The sequence below is a fragment of the Sylvia atricapilla genome, chromosome 6 (genome assembly GCF_009819655.1).
Source record: "Sylvia atricapilla isolate bSylAtr1 chromosome 6, bSylAtr1.pri, whole genome shotgun sequence".
Lineage (NCBI taxonomy): Eukaryota > Metazoa > Chordata > Aves > Passeriformes > Sylviidae > Sylvia > Sylvia atricapilla.
In genome coordinates, this window is record NC_089145.1 from 49,059,869 (window position 1) to 49,081,177 (window position 21,309).

Consider the following 21,309-nt stretch of genomic DNA (forward strand, 5'->3'; position numbering starts at 1 on the left):
TCTGGTGCCTGGATCACCCTTGAAACCAGCAATCCCTGACTACTGGGCAAGGTGGCCAGAACATCTCACTCACCCAGTGAGTTGAGACACACAGCTGAGGCAACAGGACTGCAAACAGCACATGCATGGATGAACACTTGTGAAACGAGTTGATCAGTCCTCCACGTCCTCAGGTCTCTCGGGACATAAAGACTCGCCACAAATCACACACAAAAAAAAGACCAAAACCTTTGGGAGCTGAAAGCATCGCTGTTTGGTAAACACATCCACTGCTGACATCAGTCAGAGCCAATCTCTGGGATTCCATCCCCCTCTGTGTGCTTAGAGGTGGGAAAAGGACACCTCAACCAGAAAATAGTCCTCTCCGGTTGGAAAAGAGGATTAAGAACATTAAAAATAGTCATATATATAAGAATTTTTTAGCTTGCTGCCTGGTTTGATTCCTACTGAGCCCTCTTGACCACACTACTCCTTCTAGAAGTCATGTATGCGGTCTAGCTGGTTTTAAAAGATTAAAAAAAAAATCTCCCTTTTAAAGACAGTCCAGTATTATTTTAATACCTGATCACTATTAGACAACAGGAGAAACTTTGCTTGAATATGAACTGCCAGAGGAGGCTTGGCACGATTTCGCTGTGGAGCTTGTTTCTAACTTCAATGACTAGCCTGAACAAAATCGTGAGTACAGCATCCCTTCGAGAGCAATCTCTTCTCTACAAACAAAACTCCTCTTTCTGAAGTGGAGACAGAGGAAAGCCGAGTCGTGCCTCTCCAAAACTGCTGAGCACTTCACAGCCAACCTGCCCTGAGAGCCTGTGGAGCTAACAGGTGATGCCCTGTGGGACAAACCTGAACTTTCATCAGATGCTTCCAAAATTTCATCCCATCTTTACCAACCTTATCAAACTAGCACACGCACAAGCCAAACATAAACCAAAATACGTAAAGGGGGAGAGAAAGAGGAGGAAGAGTGGGAACACAATCAGTGTTTATTTAACCCTGAAAACTCAGGCTGTTTTTTGTCAAGAAAGAAACCCAAAACAAACAAACAGAACCAAACACCAACCCTGCTGGAGATAAAAGAGGCTCCAACCCTCAGCCCAGAACATCGATAACACACTCAACACACTGATAACACACACCCCGCACACAGGTGCCCCTCCCCGGCTCCCGGGGCTGCCAAAGAGCTCACCAAGGATGGACAGGGTTGGGAATGGCCAGGACCTCCCTCACCCCACCAAGGGGGACCGGCCATGCCGGGGTGGTGGCTCGGGGCCAGCGGGGCAGGGGGGGCAGAGGCTCACCATTGAGGCCATTGGGGATGCTCCGGTGGTGAAGGGGCGCGGACAGGTCATCCATAGACCTCCGCATGGCCCCGGCCTTGCTGTCGCCGGCCTTGTGGTGGTGAAGGTGGTGGTGATGGTGGTCGGGGCTGCCCGCGCTGCCCGTGCTGGAGGTGCTGCTCCCGTCCCCCACGTCCCTGGTGGCCGAGCCGCCGTTGAGGTTGTTCAGGCTGGCCTGACTGTCGATGGAGCTCCGCGAGCCGGCCCCGCTCCGCTCCTCGTCCAGCATCAGCACCATCTCCTTCAGCTCCACGTTCTCCCGCAGGAGGGTCTCCTGCCTCGCCTCCAGGTCCTTCAGCTTCTGCTGGTACATGCCCACCTCCTTCCACATCACGCTGGCCGTGTGCCTCCCGAAGCGCTGCCATTCCCTTGACAGCTTCTTGCCTTTTTGCCGGTCGTCATCCAAGAAGCAGCACAGCTCCCGCAGCTCCTGGTTGTCGTCCTGCAACTTCTGGTTCACCTCCTTCAGCCCGCGGATCTCGTGCAGGTGGAGCTGCAGCCGCCGGTTCACGTCTTTCATCAAGTTGCCGTGTTCCACCATTAAGTTCATCTTTTCATTCTCCACTTTCCTCAGTCTTTTCACCAGCTCTTCCTTGCTCCATCTCAGCATCTCCTCTTCCGAAATTTTGCTCAGGTCTTCTTTAGACCCTTCCAAGGAATTTTTTGCCATCATCTGTGCCTAGGATGCGTTTGCTCTCACAGGATAACAAATGGTTCGGATTATTCGGATGATTTTGTTCGCCTGATTTCCTAGAACTAAATTCACTGCAGCATCTCGGGGAAGAAATATTATAGTTCTCCGGTGAGCGTTGGACAAGGAAGAAAAGCAACGCCGGACTGGAAATTCTGCTCCCCCATAGACCCCATATTATTAATAATAATAATAATAAAAAGAAAACACAAACCGAAGGGGGAGGGGATTAAATAAAAAAAAGGCGCCCCCACTGCCCCGGAGGCTGGGGGCGACAGGGAGCCGAGAGCCAAGCGCTGCACTCTCCAAGCGAAGCCTCCGCAGGGATCGGCCAACTTACCCCGGGCAAAACAAGTACGCGGCGGCCGCCCCCCCGTTCCCGGGCGCTCCGTCCACTCGTCCTCCCGCCCGCCCGCCGCCGCGGGGACCGCGCACCCGCCGCCGCTGCCCCGCTCCGCCGGTGCGCGTCCGCAGCCCCGGGGCGGCGTGGGGCCGAGCCCGGCGCGGTGGCGGCCGATGCCGGTGCGGCGCTGCCGAGGAGCGGTGGGGGAGCCGGAGCCTTCCCGGAATGGCTCAGCCCTCGGGAAGGAGGGAGCGAGAGAGCGAGGGAGGAGGGGGCGGCAGCGCGGGCGGCTTGGTCCCACCTCCTGCCGGGCAGGGCGGCGCGGCCCTGCCCCAGCCGGGCCGAGCGGCGGGGAAGGGGAGCCGGCTGCCGGCGGCGGAGCCGAGCCGAGCCGAGCCGCGCTGAGCCGCCCCTTGGCTGCCGGGCTGGGCGCTGGCCGGGCCCGGTGCGCCGCGCCCGCCGCCGGCTCGGGTTACGGGAGCCGCGGCCGCCGCAGCCAATGCGGGGCCGCCTGGCGCCTTCGAACGGCAGGTACAAAGGGACGGGGCCGCTCCCTCCCTCCTCCCCCCCCGCCCTCCGCCCGCCCCGCCGTGCCCTGCCGTGCCCTGCCCGCCGCGGCCGTGCCTGCTCACCGCTGCCCCCCCGGGCCTTCCACCCCGCTTTTTGCCCCCCTTTTTTTTTTTTTTTTTTTTCTCCAGATGGATTTCCCCGGGTTTTCTTTAAAAAAAAGGTGCCGAGGAGAGCACCATCCCGGGAAAGGGTGGGGTTGGACAGGCAGGAAAACGCGCCTGCCGGGCGGCCCGGGGAAGCGGCGCCGAAATGGCCCCGGTCCCGCTCTGCCCAGGCGCGGGGCCACGGGCGGCCGCCTTGGGCTGGGAGCGGAGCGGGATCTCCAGGAGCATCTCCGCTGCTGCCTCCCCCGCCAAAGGCTTTGTCACCGGGCCCCGGCCCCCCGCCTCTCTGCCCCGCTGCCCGCCCTCCCCCTGGGGCGGCCGCCTTTGTCCGCGGGTCCCTCCTGCCTCGGCAGGTTGAAAGAGCCGGCTCCAGCATCCCTGCCGCCTCTCTGCTCCTGGGAATGGCAGATTCCTTTAGTGCTGCTGGAGAAAACGGCCCTGAAGTCGCAGATAACGCTTATTCCTCGGTAAAATCGTCACAGGTTCTGGTCATCCTTACTGTCAGGAGGCTGGAGTACCATCCTCAACTTCTGCACAAATCGGACAGAACCTAGTAAAGGGCTGGAAAGTTCATAAAGTGAATTTCCTAGGCTACATGTGGCAGATTTCCTACATCTTGGCATCACATCTCCTGAGTTTCAGTCCGATGCACTTTTCCTTGGGCTATGATATCTCTCCATGGGCTGCTTTTTGGCCAGTATCACATGGTTAAAACAAAAGGTACACCGGGTCCCAGCATAAGTATCCTTTAAAAGCCCCAGGGAATTGCCAGCTTTGTGTTACTTAGGAACCTGAGTAAATGGTTTGACTCCAGGGTTAATCCAGTGCAACATCAGGTTTCTGACCACACTGGAAAGCTGGTCAAGACACCCTCTAGCTATAAAGAGACATCAAATCTGATGCCAGAGCGTGGGATGCAGAGCATATGGCCTGTGCATGGAGGGACCATCAGAACAGAGAAGGATGGAGGATTGCAACTTCTGCCTTTTGATGTTATCTTTCTCAGTCTTGGTACAGCTGCAGTTTCTTCCTGTTTTTCTGCACAAGTCTGTGCTGCTGGGTTTCTGAGCCCAGATATTCCCTTGGCAAACTAGACAACTGCCTGTTCCCTAGTAAAGCAAAAAAGCAGAGCCTCCCGGCTCCTGGAGGAGCCCATCCCCTCTACGGACGCTGTTGTCCATTTTCTGCTAAGGAAGCCTTTCATCCCATTATTATCAAAAGGGTGAGGGGAGCTAAGGACAGAGCGTGGACACTGTTCACTTCATGTGGGATTTGCAGGTGGACTCTTGGTAGCACACAGCACAGACCTGAAGATGTGAAGAGACAGTTCTCCCCTAACACAAACCACTGGGGTGGTTCTCTAGAGAAGAGGGAATCACGTTGTACAGCCAGTGGTGAGGCCTTTGCTCCTTTCAAGGGGGATGGCTCAGAGCAGGTAAAACAGGGGCCACCCGGAACCACAGATGTGCTCTGACCTGGGTTCCACCTTGGTGACAGTTCTCCAGAACTGTACAGCCTCAACTGCCACCTCAGTTAGCCCTCAGGACATGGAAACCAGCAGGTGTCTGTGCCAAGAGGTCACTGCTCCTGGGGTCTGGGGCAGACAGGCCATGGCCAGCGTGGCATGGGACCATGCTGTGTCCCACCCTCCTGCTTCCCACCACCCTGAGCCACAGCTCATGGCTGCTTTGTGTCTAGAAGACACCCAGGCATTTTTTGAGCCAAACCTTTTATTTACAAGGTTTTAATCATATCCTTCCCCACAGGAAGAGGAAAGTACTTCTCCCAGGCCCTCCCAAGCACTGATGTGACTAGCAGGTCCCTGGCCAGTGGCCGGGAGAAGGAGGAGCAGAGCAGGGGGATGTTGCAGAGCAATTGTTCATCATTGACCAAAGTCGAAAAGAGAGAGAAGCCTCTGGCAGCTGTATCACAGGCACAGGTGAAGCTACATTGTGGCAGTGCCTGGGCTAGTCAGTTTATTGCTGGGCTTACCTGATATTTGCTTCATCACTTTCCCAAGAAAAGCTGTCTTTTCTAGGTGAAACCTTTCAAAGTTTGAGCATTATTGATGTTTCTGCAGAAACTGAGCTCAGCAGACAGAGGGTCTCCTCAGAGGAAGTGAGGAGATTATTAATATCCATGGAGGAAGTCCCTATGATGATTAAGGCTTGCTTTCAGTACTCTACTCAGTGGGTATGTCTGTGCTTTTGGAAATGTTAACACCACAGATCACCCTGATGCTGTCCACAACGGGTTTGTTGTCAATGCTGCCATCCTGGTGCCCAGGGGGCTGTTGAGGGCTGGTGACCTGCTGTGTTTGGGCACCCAGAGGCCTGTATGCTCAGGAGGTGGCATTGAAGCTGCCAGGTGTCCAGATGGCAAATGGTCTGAGTGACTGTGACCTGAATAAAGAGGACACTATGCATCATCACCTGTACTGCTCCCTCATCTTCCCTTCAAGGTGGACCTTGCAGTGCAGAAGAGGAAAATCCCTTCATTTTGGAAAGGCAAGGCAGCAGTGCTCGGGCAGAGGTATCAGAAAGTGTCCGTGGTCCAGGAGGTCTGTGGGCACACTGGAACCCAGGGCTGGGTTGACAAAAGTTTTTGAATGCTTTGATAGCGTGGAGGGAAAGGACTAGGTCAGTGCACAGTTTTGTGGTCAATAACAAACCCAGTGTTGCAAAGCATACTTTAATCAACGTAAATAACACATAATGTTGGGGTATTTCTGATGAGTTTATAGTTTTAGTTTTAGTGAAAAAACCCTGTTTCCTGGTGTTGTTCAGAAGGCATTGTGATTTCCTTGTGCAATTTAGATGAAGTGTAGAAGCAGTTGGTAAACAACACGCTATGGATTCCCTCTTGTTACATCTGGCCATGGGGCCTTCTGCAAGCTGCCAGTGAAAAACGCTTTTAATATGCATGTTATCTTAAGCTTTTGATGCTCATGTAAGACAGCATCAAAGCCTATCCCTTGCATTGAATTAGATGGGCATTTCCACCTTGTTCAGTCAGGGATGAAATTTTAAAGCGAATTGCAGCAAAATAAGAATTTTTAGAAAAAATCCCAACAAAACAACTACCGGCAACCTACTGGGTAAAAATGCTCTTGATGTTAACTCCTGAACTCAGCAGGTGATGCAAAAAATGAATGTGGTCCCTGATAGAACACAGCGATGCACAGCCTCATTGAAGTCTTACCAAAGCATTCCCTCTACAGGGATACGTCAGTATTACAGAAGACACCACCACAGCTCAGAGTTATGCTGCCGCTTCCCTCCCTTCTCCGGAGAGGGGTGGCTCTTCTAAAGCCCACTCATAGGTGTGGGAGTTGGCAGAGGGACAGAGTAATCCCAGTGAGACTCTCCCAGACCTCGGTTCTCTGAGGCAGCCTGAGAAATGCACCCTGCTGCCTGTGCATGCAGACCATGATGTGGTTTATATGTGCTGAGGACCCATCTCAAAGAGCACATACTCCATTAATCATTTACATGGGATATATCCTCTGTGGTACTGGTGTTTTCCCATAAATCAGCAGCAAGGCCTAAACTTTGATTAATGTTTTGGAATCCAGCACCCAGAGTGCAACAATGGGAGCTCTCTTTTGCGAGACAATGATGTGCAATAACAAAAAGTGAGCAATGCTCCAAACTCAGTATCAAGGTAGGCACCTCACTTCCAGCCTGATTAATCAGTACTTTCTGCTAGTACACTTTTTCAAGTAGCAAGGGCCTGAAGAATTATCTTGTGTCATTCTTCCTTCTTTTCCCAGATCAGCTGAACCATCCTGTGAAAAGCCTTTGTGCCTCCATTTGCCCATCTGGCTGAGCAAGGAGGAAAACGCACTCTCTTGGAAGATTATGCAGCATTCCTTAATGCTGGCTTCTGGCAATTGACTGGGCCATCCAGATCGTTCTCTCTCCTTATGAAAATACTGTTTTACCAGAGGATTTCATCTTGTGCCCACAAAGCCTTTTTTTACTTTGTGCCCTAAACTACTAGTAAAATTCTACAATGCACCAGCTCGTTTAAAGGACTTCAGGGTATTCCAAGAAGTATTATGGTTGTGACCAGCAAACTCTTTGCCTTGCCAGAAAAACAGGTCCTCCAGAAGGCGTAAGTAGCCTTTAAACATTGCTACAAAGAGTAACATCCAAGCTGGAGACCAGCGGAGATGAAGAGCTGTTCCTTGAAGGAAGGCATGGGAGGTGTGTGTTCTCAAGATGTGCCTGAAATGCTGTTTTCCAGTTCATTTCAAAGTGTCCTGCATTCACCCAAGAGGTGCACATTCACATGTTGGGTCCAGATCTGCAGGCTCCCTCACAGGGCTGATGGAGCAATACCAAGTCAGATCTCTTGTAGTGGCAGCCACAGAGTGGGACTAGACAGTATGTTTAAGCCAAAAAGAAAAAACCCATAAAAATCCACTGACCCACAGTGTTTGCTACCACTTCATTTTCATGGAAGTTTACATCCATTTTATGCAACTCAAAATATGGAGGTTTTCCCTCTCATCCCTGATCTGTACATTGGGAAAGGACTGGAAGCTAAATCTTAAGAAGGAGTAGTCAATGCTGCTCTTACCTGGAAGCTGCAAGTGGTTGACATGTCCGAAACACATACATAACAACTAGAGCAAAAGTTTCACTGCTAATTTAGTGTATAGTGGGGATCCACCTTTGTTGTGCAGTCAGAAGGCTACATACAATATCAGAGTAATTTTTTTTAAGTATTAAGAAAAACCTCCTAACTCCACTTACAAGATTTGAATCAGCTGAAGCTGTGCAGGGGAGCTGTCACATCCTCCACCATCATCTACCCAAAGAGGAGAGACACTGAGATTTTGGATTCAAGTGTGTGTCAGGAAAATTACTTGACTGATCTTATTCTGAACAGGTAAGAAATCAATCAGTGGCAGGAATAGAGGGACAGGCAGACTGGATCAAAGTGCTGGCCCCTGTATTGTCTCTTCCAGTGGCAAATACCAGATGCTGATGAGAATACTGTGAAAAACCTGCCCATAGGGTGAGTTTCCTCCTCTCTGCCATCTGGTACCACTTGGCTTCTTCCCAGAAGCATTAAGGTTTACATCGCTTCCAGAAATATTTACCATCCTATCTACCATGGGAAGAAGGCCAGAGATGTTTGATATGTCTTGCCTTTTATAAATACCCCTTTTGTAAATATCTACACACATGTTGCAACAGAGAGATGGCAGAAATGAAATGTAAGAATTCACATCTGCCTTGACATCACTAAACTGCAGCCCTCAGTTACCCTGACTTCAGGGTGCATCACTGAGGACAAATTCTGCCCTGAGTTACACACAGAGCTCACAGCATAGGGGGGGTTCTGCATGTGTGGGGGCAGAACTTGGCTCCCTAAAGGCTGAGGAACTGACAGGAGGTTATTTTGCCAGACAATAGCACTTTTTGGTTTATAGTTGCATCTTTCCTGAATGTGCAGCACCCACCCACTGACAAGGCACAGGAATCTCCAGGAATTTAGACCACCTATCATTTGAGCCACTGGTGATTTAGGTCCTGGCTTTGCCAAGAGTATATTCACATGACATGCATTTTTTTTTCTCTTGCCACCTCTATCCTTCTTTCTCTTAAAGCTCTAACAACCCCTCAGTTTTGGTAAGGCAGAGTGAATGCTCTTCCATGCTTGACAATGAAGTTACAACAGTTTGAACTAAATTATCTTTGACATCATTGGTTTAAAAACAGGAGAAAAAAATCAGTGGAAGGATAGAAAAATTATCAGCACTGTTCCCATGGACTGTTCAGTTTCTTGGCAAGTGATTGCAGCTCAATCAGCCTCTGAGCATGACAGGTTTGCCCTGAACAGTCTGTGTCCTGGGGGATGCAGCAGCCCCTGGGCTATTCTGGGCTCCTCCACTCCACACACACCCTCCTTTTCCCTGGCACAGCTCTGTGCTCAGGCTCAGCACTGCTGGCTCCAGCACAGACACCTCGCTATTCAAGCAGATGAGCCCATTGGTATTAGCAGCATGAGGTCGATGCAACCTGAGTAATTCTGCAATAGAGAAAATAGGCAATGTTACACTATCCCCCATCTTCATTACACTCTGATTTCTCATTCCCAAATGAATAAATGACCTTTTAGATATATTGATGCACCATGGAATTACGAATATCTGGTTTTATACTATAAGCAAGGCCTGTTGGTACCCTGCACTCAGTGTTAAAGAGTATTTTCTGCTTGCAAGAGAACAATGCTGCTGAGGACCTAATTTTGCCTTTTATAGTTCAGTGAAGCCACTGGGATTTTATAGCAGATAAGAGAGGAGAGTCATGCCCTAAAATGCTGACACCACTTCTATATATCATAGAGATATCTGAATAATTCATAGTGTCAAGCAGCACAACTTAAAGGAACAGTGGCCTAAGTGACAACATCCAGTTTTAGTACATTCTGCACAAAAATTAATACCCCACAAATTTCTTTCTTACACAAAAATCCATTATCAGTCTTTCCAAGGAAGAACTGCAACAGTGTTACATGAAGTGGGGTGATACAAAACACAGGGATTTCCTTCTGAGTTGACACATTACCCATTACCTTTGCCTTGTGTGGTATTTGAAATGGAATGAAATAAAACTTGGCCTGGATTGGAAAAAGGGACAACAATGGGTGCCCTTCCCCTTGGGCTCCTCCTGCTGCAGAGATGTTGCAGGTTTGTCTCAGGTCTCCAGGATCTACAGATCACTTCCTCCTCCTTATTGCAACTGCCTTTCAAAACTATTAAGTCTAAAGCAAAGGCTGGAGATCAGGTGGTTGCTGGTTCATCAGGAATATGGGAATTCAGAGGATGTTTTGGATTGAAGCCAGACTCATGTTTTTCCAAAAGGCCCTTACCATCACCCTGAACTGAGTGAGGGAAAGCCCTCCAGGAAATCACACTTGCACTTCTGATATAAAAGTAGCACTTCCAGCTTGTCTCTCCTTGCATGTGTGAAAGTAAAAAATTCTCTGGAGGTTGCAGATCTGCTTTCTACTCTATTTTTCTCAGCCCGTACTTTGAACTGGTGACCCTTGCTGGGTCTGATGCTTCAGGCTGGGCAGGGGATGCCTTGAGAACAGACACCTTGCCAGCGTTGTGTGTGGGGCTGGGGACCTCATGATGTGCTCTGCAAATGTGAACCAAGCAGGAAGACAGTGTCATTTTAGACCTCCTAACAGGTGATCTCAGTCAACACACACCTTTTGGAGTGGCTGAAATCCCTTTCCTGGCCTGGGTGACCACAGCAGGTCCTGGAGGCAGGTGACTCTGTTGCCTCCCTGCATTCTGCCCGTATCTGCTGTCCCTGCCAGACAGGGTCACCATTACCAGCAGAGATGCCATCTGAATATAAAGAGGAGGCAGGACACCACTGTCTGTTGTATTTCTCTGGGGAATGGTTTTTCCCCAGGACCCCTGAAGCCTGTAACTATGTAGTTTGACCCTTCCTTCCTTTCTTGACCCAACTGGCTGAGGTCCAGCCATCCCCCCTGAGCAGGAGCCTTGATAGGCCCTGCTCTTCTTCTTTCTTCCTCTTGCCCTCCGCCTCCAGCCCTCTCGCCCTCCTTCTGGACCTTTCTTGCCCTCTGGGCCTCCTGCCCTCGTTTCCTCTCCTGGAATAAACGTCTTGGATCAACCCTGCGGGTAAGAGCCACTTTTGGATCTTTTGCCCTGTCCCTGAAATATTCCCCCAAAGCCTCCCAGGAAACTGAGCTAGCCCCGGGGGGCAGCGGGGGATTCGTTCCAACTGTCCGCCCACGGGAGCCCAGGGGAAGTCCAGGGGCTGTGTGCTCATCAGATTGCCAAGCTGAGGTGAGGAGGCACCTTTCCCAGCATGGCACTGGCTGTTGTTACATTTCCTGCACTCTGTCACCAGTGTGATGAAGTCTTTCCCGCGGCTCAGCGGGTCACAGCAAGGCTGGTCTGCCTTGGGCTTTTCCCTCCGGCGAGCAGGTTGCCGTGCTTTTGCATTCACCGCTCATTATCCTCCCGGGGTTGTTTATCTCCGCCCCAAACCCGCCCCTCTCGGGTCCGCCTTATTGTCCACGGCAAGGGTTGATGCCGCAGAAGTGAGACTCTGAAAGTGAGGAATCAATTGCCTTAGGGCTCTGATCATTTTTAGTGGCGCGGAGATAATCTGTCAGACTCAGGAACCATTCTAGCGCCGAGCAGCCAGAGCAGCGAAGATCCCCGTATTTATAGTCTTATTTTTAGTTCTCTTCATTTCCAGAGCAAACAAACTCAAGGATTTACATTTTGGGTACAACTCCAGCTTTGTTTTGCAGATACTACTTTTCAGCCATGATGTACATTGATTTTCATAGCATGCAGGATGTACCAGGCTTAATTGATCAGTTCTGCTTGCACATTTGAGCTTATTTGTTGTGCTCTCTGCTTTGCCTTCATTAGAAGTGAATGTAATGCCCAGGAAAGTTTCCAGAATTGACATCTCCGGAAACCAAAGTTCCAGCTGAACAGAGCGAATCAAAGCAAATTTCTTACGCCCATGTGCTCCCTGCAGCTTAACCCCTGTCCTTTAGGTCAGCCTTATTGCTGCGATCACCAACAGCATCACCCATGAGGACCAGTCCTATTGATGAGGATACTCTGGTCTGGTTGCCTGTCTGTTAAAATGTGCAGTGGACTGAACAACCCTCCTGGTGGTTCCAGCTGAGCCCTCTGGACTGGTTCTCTGATCCTGGGCTAGCCTTCTGGAGGCTCAGGAGGAGAAAACACGGCAGGGTGCTGGCAAATTGTGCAGTGCAACAAGGGAGCGGCACACACTGCCACCAACAGAAGGCTGTGCCCAGTCTGCCCATAAAGCTTCCAAACCTTTACCTTAACTCTGCTGCTTTCAATAAGTCTATCTCTGGACTAGGAATAGAAATCACACCGTGAATTTCTCTGTGCTAAGAAAAAGAGTGGTTACTGCTATACATGATACTCCTGTTTTGTTTGCAGCTGAGACACTTTTTGCAGAGAATAGTGAAGGAGGGAGGCTGTGAGAGTTTTCATGCTACCTGAACTGGGAGACATATTTCCATGCAAAACCAGTGCAAATGAAGAGAGAGAGAGGAAAAAAGGAAAAAGAGCTGGAAGCTTCTTTGGCAGGCAATGTGTCTGTTAGATCTAACTCCTTAGGGAGCAATAAAAATATCCCCCAGGAGCCATCACAGTCCCTAGGGAGCAGGAAGTAGTGATCAGAGTCTCCTGATCCTCCTGCACATCCGACAGCCGCTTTGGCCACTTGGGATCCCCTCAAGCCCATCTGCTGCCATCACCACTCCCAGAACCACATCTGTGTGAGGTCTGTGATGGCAAAAAAGCTCCACCTCCCTTTCCTACCCCTTGATCAGTGAGCACGTCACCATGGCACGGTTTACTGTACAGAAGGATTGCTGTTCTTTATTATCGCACAGATTGTCCACAGCAAAGAGTTCCTAGATGCAAGTCTGGCATCCTTGAGAGATCTGCTGATCAGAGAGGAAGCCTTTCTGCAGTCACTGATACCTGCATGGCCTGGAGTCTGCAGCTGGGGGCCACAGAAGTGACTGTTGTACAAACCGTATAACAATAACAATAATAACAATAATAACAATAACAACAATACTAATAGTAATACTAATACTAATATACAGAAGATTTGAGAGACATGCCAACTCTCTTCTTACTTACACCTCACCACCAACATCAGCAGCACTTCCCATGCTTTGACCCTTGAGCAAAAGTCTCCTCACTGCTGGGGGCTGGGGCAAGGTGGGCTGTGGGAGCCACAGGTCACTGCTGCCATCCCTTCCCCTTCCTGCACACAGAAATGCTTTTGTTCTTCACTTCACTTACCTGACCTGACAGACTGGAAAAGCTGCCGTGGGGCTTGGGAGGGGACCCTGCCCACTATTGAGCACCAGACCTGCTGGAAGCAGCATTCCTACCAGAGCAGGAGCTGTTCATTTCCGTAGGCAGAGCTCAGCATTGCCAGGTTGAAAGCAGGGGGAAGGGAAAGAGGGAGATGCAAGAGCTATTTTTGCATGTAGTGTCTTCAGGTAACGTTTTATTGCCATTTCTATCCCAGAAGCATGTTGTTTTGGAGCTTGTAAATATAGTTTGGCTCGTGCTCACTACTGAATACTATCTGGATCAGATTCCTGATAAATTGAAGCCAAAATGTGTTTGGCTGCTGATATTTTCATGTATGTCCTCAGAGGAAGATTATTTTGCAGCCCCTGTATTTATCAGGTATGTTAGACAGGCAAGCCTGCTCATTTTATTTTCACCGGGTAAGCTGAATCCTCTCAGGATAAGTGGGAGCAGCTCATGAATGGATTTATACCTTTCTATAATTTGGTGCCCCTTCCTTTGTCTCCCAGCTATTTTAAAAGGCCACACATGGTGTTTTTAAGACTATAATAAAGACTATTAGTTTGGAAGCACAGTGGGCCCTGGGAGGCAAAGGGATGTGGGGGTGTAGGAGCCCAAGATGGGGATAGAGCCTGCAGTACCTCCCTGTCAGCTGGCAGCCTGAGACAGAGCTTTCTGGGTGCAGGAGGGAGCTTTTAGGTGCTGGAGAGATGTACCTTTGCCAGCTTCTTCCTTTAAATACATGGTTTTGACACTAATGCGATAGACATCTGCTGGGAAAGAGTGGGCTGGCTCAAGGGAGGGGCAGTAATGAGATACCAGGCCTTTGTCTCTGGGTTACTTGCTCAAACGCAGGCGAGATAGGAGTGACCGGGAGTCATTACTGCCTGGCAGCTGCTGAATAGTCGCTGTCAGTTGGGCTGGTGTCCTTGGTCAACTTTCTCATGAACAGGTGTCCCCATCTCTGCACCTCTAAGAGAAACCAATTATCAGCCTCATCCCTGACAGGGCCCCATCCCTCCTTAGGTACCGAAACACAAATTTACATAGTCACCAGAATGAGCTTGGAAATATGGTCCCAGCCAGGAATGGGGGAAAAATGCTGATGGGGAAAGAATGTCTTATGCTATACTGCCCCTTCCCTTCACTGCCCCGGGATAAACAGAAGGGTTAAGCCTTTAGAGCTACCAAGCCTTGTTGTTTCAGTATCTTCACACACTCCTGCTCTTTGCTGTGATAGTGCTAAAATACCCTGGTCTTCTTCTTAAATCTTAAGGAAATTGTCCCTGTCCTTCCAGAGACCTGTGCAAGGCAAGGGATAGCAGATCTGTATCTACAGCAGCCAAACAAAGAGAACACAAACTTAGGAGAGGTTTGTTTTTGTTTTTGTTTTTGTTTTTGTTTTAATCACATCATTAAACTTCTTTAAGTCTTAGGCTAATAGTTTCATCAAAACAAACAAAAACAAACAAACCAAACCAAAACAAAACAAAAAAACCTCAGTACAACACCAGAAGTTTAAAAAGCCCAGAAGTGCAACTTTTATATATTTGCACTTGACAACTGAAGGCTTGGAACAGTGAGAAATGCAACTGTGTCTTTAACATACTGCAAATACTCTTTTGGCTAAGTAAAAATAGGACTTGCTTTCTCTTACAGAATGATCAATCTTACATGAATCTTAAATTCATAGGACAGAAAAAGTGAAATTAGTTTGCAGTTGATAAATGATATCATATATTTTTTAAATAAAAATCATTATGGTAACGAATTATATCATTATTTAGTACAAAACTTGTGATGAGAAGGCAACCTGGTGTCTAAGTGAGCTTAATATTTCCTCTTCATAAACTCCATCCTACAATCCTGCATAACTCTTGCTGTGAACCTAAAACACAGCAGTTGCTGCAGGGAAAAGACAACTTATGAAGGCTGTTGCCTGTCCACATGCTACTTCATTAGCAGAATGACCAAATGAGTTCCAGGCCTCAGATCAGTCATTGTCTTTCACCTGTCACATACCAGAGGTCAAATCTTTCTGAAGAATCACAGGAAAGTGTCTCCCAGGCAGCAGGAACACCTGATGGGTGAGACATAAAAGTCTCCTGCCCCTGAGCTGAGCAAAATCATGTAAGAGTAGCCTAGAAGCACTAAGTGGTCATTGTAGCTCCCTTCAAACTGAAATATTCTGCTCTATCACAATTTTCATGCAGTGGTAGATCATGGCCAAAGCAGGAACAGCTCAAAAGCACTTTTAAAATAAATAGGGGAGACAACTTATTTCTGCTACAAAAAATCAAACAGGAATGAAAATACAGTGACCATGTATACAGCCTTTTTTTTTTTCTAATTCTTGGTGGAAGTTAAATGCAGGACTCTTTTTCTGTTGTTTTCAAGTCACTGACTATGCTTAATCACTACTAAGACAGGTGGTTTCCCTGTAACTGGGTGGGACAAAAGAAAGCTGAAGTCTCTGTGAAAATGAGGAGGAAAAGGGAAACAGAATAGGATTGGAAGAGAGGGTCTGTGTTACCTGAGGCATCAGGGGGAGAGACATACTGAAGTTTGGTTTGCAAAATAGGCTCTGAAAAAGAAATCTTAGAGGAGAGAGCAGCCTGAGTTGCTGGCAGCAGGAGATCCCATCTCCCTCATCCTCACTGCTCTGGCTGTGTCCACAGCCAGGTTTGGGCAAAAAGGCCCTCACCTGCAGGTGAAGACTATGGGGAAGTTTCTAGTTTGGGTTTCTTCCTTTTACACCCCTTCTGAAGGTTTTACTTACAGGCAGGTTATCATTTTCCTGCAGCCTTGGCAACACAGTAGTTAGTGTGATCATAATACGATTATTACTGTATGAGAATATGAAATCAGCCATGAATATGATAGCTAGTTATCAGTGTCCAACTGACTGTGTTATAACAATGCCACAGATTTAAATTCTCTTTTTTCGTAGCCTTAAAAGAAAGGTGCAATTTTTATAGATACAAGGGGGTTTTTGTTCAGAAATGCACAAAATTATCCCTAATACATTTCTCACTTTTTATAAACCACCCATACTGCTAATTGGGTGATCAGATAAAATTCTTATTCACACTGAAACAACTATAAAACCCATTTATTTACAACTGCAATGGTGCTAAAATTAAACTCAAGTGTGAGAGCTGTTTCTTGCTGAAGGTCTCTGAATGTCCTTCGAGTTTATAATAAGTTCTCATGGGACACATGAATTCATGCCCTTAATCCATTCTGACTTTAAAAGTCCAGCTTCCTTTATGAAATGTCTCATTATACAAGCTCTTGCTTCAGCAAATGCGCTCCCATCACTTTTCTCTGAAGTCTGTTTAATACAACATCTTCTGAATTATTTAATGGGCAAATATATGGATTAAATAAAGCAAACACATCTACCAGAGTTTCTATATGCCTGACAAACTTTTGACCAAAACTTTCAGACTTTCAAGAGCTGTCATATAAAATCTCTAAGCCTCAGACCTGGTCAGCACTGTGGTCTTTGTGACACAGCTCAGCCGTTCCTAAAGCTGTGGCAACACATCCTTAAGGGTCTCATCCCGCTCTGAAAAAATGACAAATCCCAGAAAAGTATCCAGTCAGGGATCCAATCCTGGAAAACCATCTTGAGGCTAGCAATAGAATCAATCAGAGCAGCTTTTTCTCTGCCCCAGTGTCTGATAAGGACTGGCCAGGTGGACTCAGGGGTCATGTTCCACCATTTCCCTGCTCTGTGGCTCCCCAGTCTCTGCTGTGTGATTATCACCTTCAGCCACAGCTTTTTTCCTATGGCTTACATTTTGTTCAGTGCTCTGAAATTCAATTCTAGATTACATTTCCATGTTTTGGAGTGATATATAGTCCACGGTGAATGTTTACCCGTGTATGTGTAAGCCAGTCTGGAGTCTGCCTCTGATTAATTTGAATTTAAATCTGCATTTCATTTCTCCTGACCTTTGAAATCTCCCTCATGGCTACTCATCAGGAAACCTTGATATGATAAATTAGAAATTCTTTTAGATCTTGGATCAGACTGGAATAATAATCATCCCACTTCCCAAATACCAATTTCAGGATTTGTTAGTCTGTTTCCAGAAACTGTGGATCATTTAAGTCGAAAGAGTTGCAGATATTAAACTGGAAACATTTCTGCATGTGAATTTAAGAGCAGAAAAAAGGTGTCTTCCCTTCCCATGGCTCTTTCACACTTTAAAAGCCAGACATTCTGACCACAGTTTTAGAATATTAGTGACCCTTTTCTGAACTGTTCTGACCCCATGGCTTTTTCACATGCCTTGATTAGTTTTATTCATAGCTGAAATTGAAACAAAAGCAGAAGTCAGATGCATCTGTTAAAGCAGAGAAATTGAACTGCTGTTTTATTATTCATAGCAATTTAGGTGCAAATAAAGAAGGTGTGGAACTATGAAAAAGATAAGCACAGAGCAGCCAGGAGGTTTGGGATCCTGTGGCAGCAGAACACTTAAGACTGAGGGGAGTGGACCCATACCCAGGAGGCACACGAGTGGTACATGACTTAAATTGTCTCTTTTCCTTAGCAAAGGGATATGCTCTTTAGGAAGAAGTCTTAGAGCCTGTAGCTGACCACCACCAGCTGTAAAGCTAAGTTGCTAAATGGGCAGATATAGTGGGAAAGAAAAACTTGTACAGCTTTAATGTCTTACTAATTTCATTCACTGGAATAATTTGGATTCCTATCTGTAAGTAGTCCATCAATGAAAGAGGCATCTCAGTGCCCCAGCAAAGGAAGCCAAAAAATTGTTTTCAGTCTCAAAGACCTCATCATCCAAACAACAGTGCTGTGTTTTAGAACTCTGGCTTATGAGCTGTCTCTAAACTCCATTTGAGTGATGCACCCTGTCTGCTTTATCCATGATCTTTTCCTTTTTTAGAAGGTTATTTTGAAACTTTTCACATGGAAGCTTGGATGACAAAGTATCCTGGCTACAATCCTGGCCCAAATGAAGTCAAGGACTGTGCTGCCATTGACTTACATGGCTGAAGATTGTGCCTCTGTGATCTGCAGGTCTGGTTTCTCACATCCCTATTTATAATGGAGTTTTGTTTCTCGTTTGGTGTCAAAGTAATGGAATTATACCTGTGTTAAACAAGATGTTGGCAGTCTTTCAAGTGAGTATACAGGAGACAGAAAATAATTTCCCCTCTAAATGCCAGTAAACAAATTTTCATGAACATACTTCACATAGCAGATGAGGCCAATTCCAAAATTTAACTTGATAATACTAAGTACACGCAATTAGCTTCTTAGAAATTCAGCATTCTTGGTCTGATTTGCCAGTTAACTTTGCATCTTTACAAAGATATCTTGAATCCAACATCCCAGAAAAGAGCAAATAACAAGAGTGACTTAATTTGGGAGCTATTAGAAAAGTAACTTCACTTGATATGCATCTGGGTTTGCAGCAAAATGCTTTCCCACTGCTTTTGCAGCAGAAGGTTGCTCCTTCTGACACTTATCGTAATATTTTACTTTAAGGTTTTAATAGTCAATTATTTGGGCAATTCCAGCCCCACCAAATATAGTGAAAAGACAGGCTTGAAAGCAAGGTTTGCATCTTAGAGTTCAGTAGGAGTTTTGCAATAAATGTCATGGGTTGGCAATGTTCCTTTAAGTTGGCACTTAAACGAAAGACAGTGTAAGAATACATTGTGTTTACACTGCAAAATTATCCAGATATAAAAATCATAATTTCAAGCATTTTTACAAATTTTTAATCCTTCTTGTCTACTTATAATTCTATTCTATTCTATTCTATTCTATTCTATTCTATTCTATTCCATTCCATTCCATTCCATTCCATTCCATTCCATTCCATTCTATTCTACTCCTTTCTATTCTACTCCTTTCTCTTCTATTCCTTTCTATTCCAAGTTTTTTTTAATCTTTTCAGTGATGTACTGGATTCCTGTACCTTGCTGATATCCAGGACATGACAGATTTGTGACAAGGTGGCATTGGATTTTGGGAGCCTGACTTGCATTTTAAGCCAAAGTCCTAGTCCTGGAGATTTCTGGTCAGCAATTACAAATGCCATAGAAATATCACAGAACTGCTGAGTGCATAGAAACTGTACATGTTGCACGATTCAAATTCAATCCATGGGGCTATGAAATCTCTGAAATGGCCCCAGGTGATGTGAAAGCTCAACCCTGACGAGGTGGCAGAGCTCGTGTGACCCAGTTTCAAAGGCTTGGTGCTGCCACAGGGTGGGAGGAGACTGGCAGACCCTCCTTTTGCCCAAGCCCAGAAGAATTCCCTTTGCACAGGAGGAGTTTCTCTCATGTAAGGGAGAGCTCAGATGTATAATCCAGAAGGATGTCACATTAACAGGGGGAAATGGGATGTCAGGGATGGAGCAGGCGTCCGTGTGCGCATGTGCCCGTGCGCAGGAGGGAGCGGGCTGGCTTCTGCAATTTCGAAGCATTTCTCTAATAGCAACAGACAGATAGCCCAAGCATATATTACTGCTCCTCTGCTTTGTTGCTCATTGCCCAGACAATGTGGTGATAAGCATGGAAAACTGCCCAGGGAGAGAAATGCAGCAAAAACCTCAGTGTCCTTTCCTACGTTCACATCTCTCCTGCAATATTAGCCAAAGCAGACAGATGCCCAGACATCATCCTGTATCAGCTCACCCAGTGATCTCAAAGCAAAAAACACAGGAGTAATTGCAAGGCACGAGGATGTTTTGTTTTGCATGGAGCATATCTCCATTTGATAGTAACCATTTTAAAGTCTGGAAGAATTTTGCACTCACTAAGCTGATTTTACAAGCAAAGAGAAGTGCTTGTCAGCAAAGGTTAATGTAGCTGTCACTGCAGGAGAGCCCTGTGGGTAGAAAGAGTCTCATCTGGCTGTTTTTTAAAGGGCAAGAGTCATCACTGTGAAAGAGGAATTTTTCCATTTCTAGGAACCTTTCACATCGTTGTAGTGAACTCTTGCATCAGTTACCACTTCTCTACAATTTCTCTATTTTTATGATTATCCACATTTGTTTCTATTATATATATTTTAAAGTCTTATAAGATGTTCTTTTCCAAAATTAATAAGTCTTTATTTGAGAAGATGGAAAGAGAACTTCTGTATGTTTTTATGGCTTGCACTCATACAATATTAGAGCACTGTGAAATATAAAAGACCTGTCTCCCCTTTTTATTGATGGAAATGGGAAAAAGAGACTGAGCACTGAAATTAGGCTACATACTCTAACCTCCTGCCTTGGGTATCCCAAGCACCTTTAATTCATAGTGGTCTCATCATAAGGGAATTGAATCCAAGTCTTCGGCATTCAGGCTACCTGCTTACTGCTGGGTGGGCTCAACCCTCCTTAAAGCATCAAAGGTGAGATCTGTACAGTTATGGGCTAAGTACCCCTAATTTATCTACAGTAGTTGCAACAGAGAGAGATTTGGCCACATCAGGCTGACCTGACCATGGAGGGTCCCACACTGGAGGCATCCAGACCCTGTCAGCTTCCATTTACACCTCCAGGCAGTCACTGGCACAGCCAGGGGACACACACACTCCATGTAACAGCAAATAGCCAAGAACTGGGACTCCCAACTAGCAGATGGCTTTATTTCCCCCTGGTTACCAGGAGATGGAGTCGTGCCACATGAAGCACCAGTGCAGGCAATGCTTTGCCTCACAGAGAGGATCTTTTAGTTGAAATACTCAGGAAATCTTCTCTTGGACATTACAGATAAGAAAGCTGGCAATTCTGAATGCTTGGATGAAGAGGCATGGAGGACAAGAAGGCTAAGTGTGGGCATTCCCTTGTGAGGACAGTGCTGTGAACAAGCCAGTTTCCCAAGCAAGCTAATAGAGGCTAATAAAGATGCCTTTGGATGCAGCTCACATGGCAGCTATTTGTATGGTAACAGCTCTTAGGTGTTACTGAACTAGATTTGAAACAAAGACTCCAAAGTGAAAACCTGGATTTAGATCCACTGGAGACCAAACCACCATAATACACATGTCACATAAAGAACAGAGAAAAGTACTGATACTTGACCCAGGTCCATCCCATTATCTCTGCCATGTCAGATACAGGAAATATCCATATGGTAACAGGCTATGTATGCATTGGACACCAAAATTTAACTAAGAATCTGTTGACAGAAGAGTTTGTACTTTGGCAGAACTTCCTGCATGAAGGCTCAGAGCAGCTAGAATGATTTGCATTATCCCAAAAGCTCAGCTGTCTCCTCCAGTGGAGTCCAGAGGCAATCCATCCTGGAGCACCTTAATGCCTTCCTTAGGCTTTGAGTGACTCTGAAAGGCCACCTTCTCTGCTCCCCTACCTACAGCATTTAGGACCAGT

The 21,309-nt window shown here is 46.8% G+C and overlaps 1 protein-coding gene across 1 annotated transcript in view; it reads right to left on the reverse strand.

The window, feature by feature from the left end:
- Window positions 1-2,422, reverse strand: part of CCDC85C (coiled-coil domain containing 85C) — a 109,819-nt gene extending 107,397 nt beyond the window's left edge. The window contains exon 1 of the mRNA XM_066321860.1: window positions 1,305-2,422. Within this exon, the coding sequence (XP_066177957.1) occupies window positions 1,305-2,016 (712 nt within the window). The 5' untranslated portion in view covers window positions 2,017-2,422. The remainder of the gene's footprint in view (window positions 1-1,304) is intronic.
- Between the last annotated feature and the right edge of the window lie 18,887 nt (window positions 2,423-21,309).